Source organism: Cebus imitator, unplaced genomic scaffold, assembly GCF_001604975.1.
Source record: "Cebus imitator isolate Cc_AM_T3 unplaced genomic scaffold, Cebus_imitator-1.0 Scaffold38, whole genome shotgun sequence".
Taxonomy (NCBI): domain Eukaryota; kingdom Metazoa; phylum Chordata; class Mammalia; order Primates; family Cebidae; genus Cebus; species Cebus imitator.
In genome coordinates, this window is record NW_016107353.1 from 2,101,355 (window position 1) to 2,112,668 (window position 11,314).

At 41.9% G+C, this 11,314-nt stretch overlaps 1 protein-coding gene across 1 annotated transcript; it reads right to left on the reverse strand.

The window, feature by feature from the left end:
- Positions 1-1,328: 1,328 nt before the first annotated feature.
- Positions 1,329-9,733, reverse strand: PPP1R15B (protein phosphatase 1 regulatory subunit 15B). The gene is made up of 2 exons (XM_017525406.2): positions 7,192-9,733; positions 1,329-3,975 (listed from the first exon to the last, which is right to left on the reverse strand). The coding sequence occupies exons 1-2, from the start codon at positions 9,109-9,111 to the stop codon at positions 3,754-3,756; spliced, it is 2,142 nt and encodes a 713-aa protein (XP_017380895.1). The 5' UTR covers positions 9,112-9,733; the 3' UTR covers positions 1,329-3,753.
- Between the last annotated feature and the right edge of the window lie 1,581 nt (positions 9,734-11,314).

An 11,314-nucleotide genomic window follows, 5' to 3' on the forward strand; every position in this document is an offset into this window, starting at 1 on the left:
ACCAGGATAAGCATAGCAGTAAATCTGGCTTAATGTAAATGTGGGTATTTTCATGTATATTACTGGGGAATGGCAGATATGCTTCAATTAACCCCAGGATAGAAATAAAATAACCCGGATGTCAACTCATTTTATACTAAATATTGTTTAACTGCAACTCAATGTTAGTTTCTTTCCTTCCAGTTCAGAAATAAACCTTTAATAACTTTTCTTCATTAACGGGGAAGATGAAAGTATTTCTATTCAGAGTGCTATTATTCTTTAATCCATTAATAGGGCTGCCATAACCCAAATGCTTTTTTTTTGAGAGAGAGTTTTGCTCGTTACCCAGGCTGGAGTGCAATGGCTTGATCTCGGCTCACCGCAACCTCCGCCTCCTGAGCTCAAGCAATTCTCCTGCCTCAGCCTCCCAAGTAGCTGGATCTACAGGCTCACGCCATCACGCCCAGCTAATTTTTGCATATTTTTTTTTTTTAGTAGAGATGGGGTTTCACCATGTTGACCAGGATGGTCTCCATCTCTAGACCTCGTGATCCACCCTCTTCGGCCTCCCAAAGTGCTGGGATTACAGGCGTGAGCCACTGCACCCGGCCTCCAAATGCTTTTTTTATCCAGAGTAAAAATTTGTTTCTGGTATTATAACATTTATTTTCTTTCTTTTGAGACAGTCTCAATGATCCGTGTATTTAATATTAAAGCACAATTCCATCTGACTTTATTTTTTGAGACTATCACTCAGGCTGGAGTGCAGTGGTATAACCATAGCTCACTGCAGGTTTGAATTTCTGTGCTCAGGCAACCGTCCTGCTTGCTCAGCTTCCGAGGTAACTGAGCCCATAGGCTAGGACCACAGGTGTGCGCCACCATGGGCTTTTTTCTTTTTTTTTTATTTTGTAGAGGAAAGGGTCTCACTGTTGCTCAAGCTGGTCTTGAACTCTGGGCCTGAAGCAATCCTCCCACCTCAGCCTCCCAAAGTGCTGGAATTATAGGCATGATCCACCATAGCTGTCCCATTTTTGTAAATGAGAGATCATCATGATTTTACAATACCATGATTAACATGACTAATAATGCACAAAATAAGTGATTTCCCTGCTAAACCACTGGCTGAGCCCAGCATCTGAATGTTATTGCTTCTGTTTATTTTCTTTGCAGCAGAGCTGAAAAGCTGGGGCCAATTTCAGAATCAAATCTTCAGTCTCTCAGAAGGGCCTCTCACAACACTTCAAGAACCAAATTCTTCTATTACTAAAGTGTTGTTTCCAATTATATTAATCCTGATTAGTAATTCCAAAACCAATGTAAAATACTATGATACATATAAAGTTGAACCAAAGTATCATTTAACATTTAATAATTGCAAATATTTTTATTACAACTTACAGATTAGTTATGTTATATACACAAATATAATTTTAACTATAAAACCCAACAAACCAGTTACATTTAAATCATTGATCTGTAGAAGCCAATTTAGTCTTCTAGTTCCCTAACTTTACCTTCCTTAAATTATACAAAAATAAAATCTTGGTAGTTTTGATTTCAAGTTAAAGAAGAAGTGTTACCACATTTCATCACTCAGAAATGGAACTTTTACCTGTCTGTACAAAGCCTTTTACATGCTACATTGACACTTAAAGCACCATTAACAAGATTATAAATGTGTAAAATGTTTAATTAAAACCTCCAAGGATTTTCTCTGTAAGCTTATGGGGGTTTAACTTTGTTCTAACAACTAGAATTGGGATGAAACTAACAAGAATTCAGCTTTTTTCTCCTTCAGTCTAACTGTAAAACCGTCCCTTCTGTCCTTCTCACCTTCTGATCACTTCTCCTAAAGGAGGGTAGTATATGGAAGAATTCTTAATCAAGCTTTTAGTCATTTAGTAGTGAGGTTAGAATCCCATGAGAACAATCTCCCAAAATCCAATGAAAGATGTCTCATTATTTTCAAATACACAGAGGTGCTAGGTTTCAGAAACAGGAAACACAACATAAGTCTCGGAAATAAAATGCTTCAGCTTGGTTTTAAAAGAATGCCTACATGCTGTCAAAAAGCTTTTTTCAAGGCAAATGATGCCTGCTTTCCAATTGACATAGTTGGTGCTTGACACTAGCCTGTTTTCATGTTATTAGACCAGCCTGTAAAGGTGCTCCCTATCATTACCTGAAGTGGAGGTGCACAAAACACACAGAGTAAGGGCTCTGCAAAACTCTGACCAACTTTTATGATGTTGCATTCTCAATGTGTTTAAGTATGAATATATAAACACTAGAGGCAGTTCTTAGAACAAACCAGATAGAAATAATGACCAGGTAGATTGTAAACTGAGGTAGTAACCCTGTGAGCACTTCTGATGAAAAATTCATCCCCACACTTAAAGTAAGTTCAAAACTAAGAGGTCACCTATTCTACTTGTGTTTTCCCTGATAGGAAGCACATGGAGTGAAAGCAGTCCACTGAAGAGTTGGTTAACAATCCCTCAACCTAACTCGTGCGTACTTTGTAAAGCTAAACAAATAAACCAAACACAACCAGTCAATGCAAAGGCTTCAAAGGAAACTTTGGGCTAAACATATTAAGACTGTCTAGTCATTAATCTATACTTCTTTCCTGAAAGTAAAGCCTTGCTGTTACTTCTCTCATTATTAAATAGGACACAATAAACCTGGATATTGACTGAAGTTTATATTTTGCATTTCAAATGTGAAAATTCAGAACTGCCCATTTCCAATTTTACAGTGACGTCCTGACAGTTTTCAAAGTGACTGTGCTGAGGCATGCTATTCATTAACACTGGCTTTCTGTTGAGAGCATATATACCAAAATCAAATTACTCTGAGATGTCTCCTATTTTCTTCCTAGGAAAATTCTAGGCTTTTAAGCTTAAAAAATAAATGCTTGTGATGTAACTATTACTTTCCAGAGCGTTCTGCAACAACTTCAACCTGTTAAGAGATACAAAGAACTATATTAAATTGGGAACTACAAAAACATATACAGAACCCTCTCTAAAGAACAGTTTACAAAGAAATTAAATACATTAGATGTTAAAATTTGGTAGAAAGATGAAGCTTTCCCAAAGTAGTAAAGTACTGCACATTCCAGTTTTGTGGCAGTCCTTGGAAATTTCCTAGGTAGAACTTAATATATTTTCAACCCAAGTCATTTTTACAAGAAAAAAAAATAGTGACACTAAATAATGTACTTTAAGTTGGTAGCATACACAAGGTTATTTTTTTAGCCTACGGTAGATAGGCCAAATCATTGAAATAAAAAAAAATATATAGAAAAACATCAAAGCCCATTAACTTCTGAATTTGGGGAAAGAAACAAAAAAAGAGCCCAAAGTTTTCAGACAGGCATACATAATTTAGATTAGAAATGAAAACGGGTTTTAAGCCTTATAAATATCGTTTTCCAAGAAAATAAGTTTTGAAAGTGCAAAATGATAACTCAAAAAGGTCCCCTTTTCACTCAAGCAAGCAAAGGACATTTAAAAGCACATCCTACTAAATCCAAAAAGGGAAGATTAGAAATGCTAGTTAATCCTTCATTATCAGGGCTGACTTCAAACCTGAATGTTTCGGAGTGGGATATTTGCAAAAAAAAAAAAAAAAAAATTAAACTAGATCCAAGTTATATTTCCTCTAAAACAAACAAACAAAAATGTCAAAGGCCAGCTGCCAAGATTTGTTTTTAAAAGACACCTCTCAGGTAAGAGGTAGTGTATGCTAGGCTGTCAACTCATCTTAACATTGCTTGAAAACATGAAGTCCTTTGAAGCATTTTCCCTGGAGTCTATTAAACATTCTTTCTCTGTGCTCAAATGTCAAGCAATATCCAATAGCATCTTCTGTTTCTTGAATTCGTTTCTGGAACCTGCATCCATCTCTTGCAAATTCTTCCCATGGTCCTTTGCGATCCTCATCACCACTTATATAATACTCAGTAACTTCTTCAAGGAAAGTTACCTACAAAGACAAAGACAAATTTCAACAACTCTCTAGGATGTTACAATTAGCATTGAGGTCAATAATCCTTTATGCTACCAATTATTTCAGAATATAGAATATCTTACTATTCCCAGCTAAGAATAATATCAAGTTCTGACTAGATGGCATTTGGATCAAACAGTGATCAAATGTCACCTAAATATTTCATATAGAGATATATATCTTTCATCTATCTGTATCTCTCATTTATCTGTATCTACCTGTGTAATACACACACACACACACACACACACACACACAGTTGTCTGCCCCCCGTTCCCTGTGCCCTACCGGCCCTTGGCTTTTGGTGTTAATAAAATGAATCCAGATAGGGAACTGAATTTTTCATGCTGTTATTAACCCTTGCTATTTTTTAATCCTTAGGGAAATACAGTTCTGTGATATTCTTCCCTCAAAATGACAAGCAAAACATTTCTAAAAATAACCACTGTATCCCCAGAAGTCACTTGTTTTTATCACAGCATAAAGGCTTTAACAATATTTTTGCTTACTTTTTTTTTATTTATTTATTTATTTTTTTTTTTGAGACAGAGTTTCGCTCTTTGTTACCCAGGCTGGAGTGCAATGGCGCGATCTCGGCTCACCGCAACCTCCACCTCCTGGGTTCAGGCAATTCTTCTGCCTCAGCCTCCTGAGTAGCTGGGATTACAGGCACGCGCCACCATGCCCAGCTAATTTTTTGTAGGTTTTAGAGACGGGGTTTCACCATGTTGACCAGGATGGTCTCGATCTCTTGACCTCGTGATCCACCCGTCTCGGCCTCCCAAAGTGCTGGGATTACAGGCGTGAGCCACCGCGCCCAGCCTTTTTTGCTTACTTTTATTATTTTTCCTTCAAATTTTTTTTTTTCATTTTTCAATGCTTTCTAACTTTTAAATCAACATGTAGTATTATTTTTGTATTACTACTTTGGTAATCACAATATAGAAGAGAAAAAGTTACTTAATAAACAAAGTACAGCCAAATTAGTATTTTTAATGCCATGTTACTACTATAAGAAACTTTATAATTAAGATTTTAAAAACCTTTGTATTCAAGATGCTATCACTATACATATGAAATTGTGATTCTAATATACATAACAATCCCTACTCATTACTATTTAATCCCTACTTAATTTCTAATAGTTTCTTTCTAAGATATCAAACGCCAAAAGTAAATACTTGCTTTAAAGTATGTTTAACAGTTACATCAGCTAACCCCACTGTGGCCTACTGCTTTCGTTCCCTTTACATCAGGCCAAGGGATGCCCCTGGGGACAATTAGCAGGTATGTAACACCTTACTAGATATTGCTTTCTAGTCTTGAATATTACTCATTCATTGTGTCATTAAGATAAATAATAGAAACGTAGTGTTTATCATATGCCAAGCTCTTTTCAAAGAACTTTACATTTTTATTTCATTTAATCCTCACAGTAACCCTATGAGGTATGGACTATTATCATCCCCATTATGTGGATAAGAAAACAGAGGTAGAAGGGTTTTTTTAGACTCACTATATACTCCATATATTCCATACACCATATTCCATCTATGCCAATGGCAGGTAGTCAAAGACTGTCAAATAATTCTATCATATTCAGACAAAATCATTTACAAATTCTGCTTCTAGTTCAGAGTCAATAGTATCATCTACTCATTTCATTTTATTCAATGAGCAAGCTAAAATTAGACATGAGGCTGGCCTGAGGTCTCTCAGTAAGAGCCAGCATTTAAAGGCAAGGCGCAATAAATTTTGAGTTTTATTTGTCTCATTCAAGTTTTGCAATAACTTGTATAATAGATATTATTTTTCCCATCATAAGTGAGTGAATCGAGGCCATGAGAGTTAGGTAACTTCCCAAGTCTGGCTGCCTTCCAAATCTCTCAGCCTTAACCACTGCGGGGTAGAGAACGCGGGTCTCCAGCTGTCAAGTGCTCATTCCATTGCCCCACTTTGTTTCTTACCTATTCATTCTAAATAGGTCATTTTGTCAGGGGCCCCTTAAAAGGATGAGAAAAGCTCTTTTACCATGACATTTACAAAGTGTGAACTAAAATTTAATTTTTAATATGACTTATTTTGCCCTAAAGACATAAGATTATCACCATTTAAAGGTATTTTCTACCCAGGAATCATTTCAAAGTATTAAGCTGGCCATTTGGAGCCAAGAGATTATGGTACTGCCCACTGGAAACTCCACAATGCTGCAGAATACGAGGTCAATAATGACTCACCCGCTATCTTTTCTTTCCAAATAACGGTACAGGAAACTAAAGAAACTTTCCCTCTACAATAATAGACATCTTTTGAGTTTGGGGAGATTTCAATTAATAACTTCAGTTGAATCAACAATAAAGAAAAACAAACTAACTCAAAAGACTCCCCAGATAAGGTTAACCTGACAATGTAATGAAAGTAAAATGCTGTCTGAAGTTTTAAGACTAGTCTGGGAATAGGAAACAACTAGTCAAGATAAACCAAGTTAAGTGGCCATCATGGTTTATTACTAATCTGTAGCTGACCACTGGTAACTAGCGTTGCATTCCTAAGAAAAGGCAATACCACTTCCTGTATTGGCTTTGACTTTCAATTATAACCATGTGATAACCATCAAAACCACTAAAATTACTACTGCCTTTCATGCCAAACGACCAGATAAATTTGACTTGCTACTTGATACCATCATCCCTTTCGGTTGTAACGGACAGGAATGAAGACACTTTTGTTATATGCAAACAAAATATTAAGTATTTGCAAACAACATGCCACATTTAAAATCATTTTAAAACTCTATGACTGTAACAGGACCTTTTCAATCTCTAGAAAATTAAATCGTATATACACAAAGTTTAGTAGTCTGTAAAAAAAAAAAAAAAAAAAAAAAAAAAGTGTGAGAAGTTGATGCTTGTAAAGAAATAGCCCAGAACTACTAATCCAAATAAAAATGACACTTTCCTGCTAACATCCACACACTGGTATGTTCGTTTTGGACAAGAACAATGTGCATGGCGGTGGGGGGTGAGGGAGAGGAGAACGGTCATATACATATTTCTCAATCCAAGCATATGAATTTAGAGGCCTTCCTCAAACACACATGCACTACTAAGCCTCCAAAAAGTCACGCTGCGATATTTAACCATGTCCAAACAGTCAGAACATACCAGGTATGTTAAAAGACAAGAAACAAACCTTTTTTCTTTTGACACGTGTGTGTCTTCCTCCAGAAAGAACTTCACGCTGTACCAAGTCTGGACATTCACTTTCTTGGCTCCCCAACAGCTGCACCTTACAAGAAAGTAAGGTGTGACACTCAGAAATGGCCACAATGGACTCAGATGGTGCCTTTGAGTCCCGACAGCCTTTCCAATTTCCCCCTGATGTTTGAAAAGGGGCCTTAAAATTTAAAGGGTTGTAGGGGTCATCAGAATTACAGAAAGAGTTCCACAGTTTGAGACTCTCTGCTTCATCTGCACTAGATTCCCAGTCATCTTCCTCCCCAGAACTACGCTCAGGGGTCTCAGGAAGGCTCCCTGACTGGGAGGAATTCTCTAGATCAGACTTGCCAGACAAATCCTTCTCTGAATCAGATGGCTCTTCAGGAACAATTCTGGCAGCAGTCTGAATTGTTGCTGTAAAGTTCTGGGGATTGTAAGGATCTACACTGTAGAAAGAGTTCCAAAGGTGAAGCCCTTCAGGGTCTTGTTCAAGGTCTGAGTCTGACAGTGAGCTATCGCTATCAAAACCATCATCCTCAGCTTCCTCATCCCAATCCTCACCTTCTGGATCGGAACTTGTTTCCAGGTCACTGGATACACCTCCCAAAATATAATCTATGAGTTTGTTACTACAAGCTGGTCTGGCAGAAATGGCAAGCTCATCTCCTATGCATGAGTAGTCAACTACACTTATTCGGTCCTCTCCAGGCTCCTTTTCCATAGGTATCTCACAAGATGGACAGCTCTCGGAAGGGCTCTGTTTTTCCAAAGCAAGTGGAACCTCTTCAGTTAACAATTCTATTTTTTCTTCAGTGGATTCCTGGGTGGTTCCAGGAATGTCTCCAGCAGGAGGAACAAACTGTGTTGGGTTATCTCTGCAGTGTTTCAGATCCATCCGGAGAAGGCTGTGCTCCTCCTCCAGGCTGTGGTAGCCATTATCTTGGTCAGGGGTGGGTAACTCTTGTCCCTTGCTAGCCTGCTGAAGGAATTCCAGCCGTTTCATGCGAAGATGGTGAATTTCTGGTAGGCCTTCCGTAGAAAGAGGGGGACATCCCTGCCACGAGGCCGGAGTGAGCTCTGCACTCAGCGGCTGGGGATGACAATGGTCCTCTCTCAGGCGGCTGCTCTCTGAGGTTAGTGTCTGGAAGCCGACTAAATCGCCATTTCCATCACTGTTCTGATAGCTGACTTCTAGCCGAGGAAAGCAGTCCAGGTAGGAAGGGTTCAGCAAATAGGACACCACGCTGAAATTGTCTATGCGTTGAATGTTTAGAGACCGGGAGGGCGAAGAGCCAAGTTCCCGGTCAGAGTACAGACGGGATTGAAGGCTACTGGGCAACAGTTCCACTCCCCACAGCTGCTGCTCTAAGAGAAAAGCGTGTGCTGCGGGGTCCAAAGCACTTCCCTTGGCTTTAAGTTCCAAATCTAAGTCTGGGGGCGAGCATTGCCAGTGGATCCCCTCCTCTAACCAATCAAGGGGACTGGTAGCCAAGGGGCCCGAGGGGTCCAGCTGGAGCGAACTCAAAGATTTCTGCGCTGTGGGGGCGGCTTGTTTTTCCCGTCCCTTCAGGGCTCTCAGGGCGCTGTGGACTCCAGCAAAATCTAGCCATCTGGTCGGAAACATTCCACCGAAAAGCTGACCCCAAATCAGCAGCTTCTGAAGCAATCCGGGGAGCGGCGCAAGGAGCTGGGAAAGCAACCTCGTCCAGTAGCTGACCCGAGTCTCGGGCCGGGCCGAGGAAAGCAGTGTGGGGCTCCCGGAGTTTTCCGGGGCAAGAGGCGTCGAGAACTTGGAAGGGCCTGCTTGCGATCGCCAAGGGAAAAAGGGTAGCCAGAACCGGGAGCCCGCCCGAGGGCCGGGCCGTTTCCGGGATCCGCCTGTCCCCGGCTCCATCTCCTTTTTCTTGGCAGTCTCTCAGGGAGGGCCGCGGCGCTCGGCGGCTGGAGGTCGAACGAAACTCGGAGGAAGCCTACAGAATCTCAGCCCTGCCCAGCGGTGGCGTCTGTGCTCCAGGCCGATTTCTGAGCCAGCAGAAAAGCCACAGAGGGCGGCGGATGCGGCAGCCGGCGGCAGAACACAGGGAGGAACGGCCGGCGCAGGAGGCGGCGGCTGATGCGACTTCCATCTCGGCGGGAAAAGAGGTTCCCTAGTCGTCCCAACGCTTCAACAACATCGATAGGAGCCCGCCCGCGGCCTCGGCGGCAGTTTCTGGAGTGACAGAGTTGAAAAGCCCCTGAGCAGCGCGACACCGGAAGAGCTGGGTAGGCCTACGGGCGCGGTAGAAGCGAAGCCCAAAATGGCCGCAGAGCCCGCGCGCCGGCAGGACACCCCCTCCTCGGCCGCCAGATGAGACGCAAGACTGCTAGGCCTCTACGCCACTAGCGCTGCGCCGCCTAACGTCACTCCTTAAGCCCACAGGGGCGGGCCTTTCCGCCCACATCCGTGTGGCTGCCGATTGGTCGCATCAGATTTCCTGTCGGCTTCCTTACTCGAGGTACGGGGGCACAGCAGCTAGAGGTTGCATCAGCCGGCGGGATGGACGCATGCGCAGTCGTTGCTCTGTGGTCTCCTAGGAGACAGCCCCCGCAGCCCTCTGCGTTAAAGGCTTTGGGAGCGAGTTTCCAAGATAACGCGAGAATTTCCCGAGGCCTTTTGATGGCCTAATACACACCAACGTGTGTACGTCATCCCCTGGTATGCAATGGGGATTGGTTCCAGGACCCCTTAGACGCCAGAATCCGCAGATGGTCAAGTCCCTTATGTAAAATGGCAAAGTGTTTGTTTATAACCTACATACACCTTCTCAGATACTTTAAATCTCCCTAGATTAAGTATAATACCTAATACAATGCAAGGGCTATATAGTTGTTATACTGTGTTTATTTGTATTCTGTTTTATTGTTTTTGTTTTTCTTGAATGTTTTCAATCCATGAAAGGTTGAATGCCCTGTAGGTCAACTGTAGGCTTCTCGTAGTCTTAGATTTTTATTATTCATTTGTTTGAGACAGGGTCTGGCTCTGTTGCCCAGGTTGGAGTGCAGTGGTAGGATCTCGGCTCACTGCAGCCTCAACCTCCTGGGCTCCAGCGAGCCTCCCACCTCAGCCTCCGGAGGAGCTGGGAATACAGGCGCGCACCACCACACCCAGCTAATTTCTTTCTGTTTACTTGTTTTTGTTTTTGAAATGGAGTCTCACTCTCTCACCAGTGTGGAGTGCAGGGACGTGATCTCCGCTTACTGCAACCTCCGCCTTCCCGGTTCAAGCGATTCTCCTGCCTCAGCCTCCAGAGTAGCTGGGACTTCGTGCACGCGCCACCAGGCCCAGCTAAATTTTGTATTTTTAGTAGAGAGAGGGTTTCACCATGTTGGCCAGGATGGTCTGGCTCTCTTGACCTCGTGATCCCCCCGCGTCGACCTTCCAAAGTGCTGGGATTACAGGCATGAGCCACCTGGCCGGCCAACTTTTGTATATTTTTTGTAGAGACAGGGTTTCGTCATGTTGCCCTGGTTGGTTTCAAACCCTGAGCTCAAGTGATCTGCCCGCCTCGGCCTCCTAAAGTGCTGGGGTTATAGACGTGAGCCACCGCACCCAACAGATATTTCAGGGTTCTCCTATTTTTGAGGACTTACATAGACCATCAACCTGAGATCTTGTGTTCAACTTGGGCAGTGATGTGTAAATATATGTCTGGCGTGGGGCAAACTAAGTCACAGAGAAGCAGCTCAGTCCCCAGAACTGTTTACTCTTTTATGCTTCCAACCAGGCAGCATATTCAATTCATATTTATTAATACTTTCTTAGCAACCAGAAACACAGAACACAACACCCAAAAGGAAAGCATGGATCACTATCCTTTGAAAAAAAATTGGCTAATTTTAATTGCTGTATTTGATTCTCTCTTGTGGGTTTGGTCTTAGTTCATTTATTTCTGCTAAAACTTTTTAATAGATATCTGTACTCCTGAAGTCAAATATCGATTACAGAGGGAGGGTGGCAGCTATGAGCACTAGAGACAGCAGAAAAGTCTTTAGGGACCCAGAAGACCAGCAATGCCTCCTGTCTTACTGGACCTGTTCAAGGAACAACCACTTCTTTC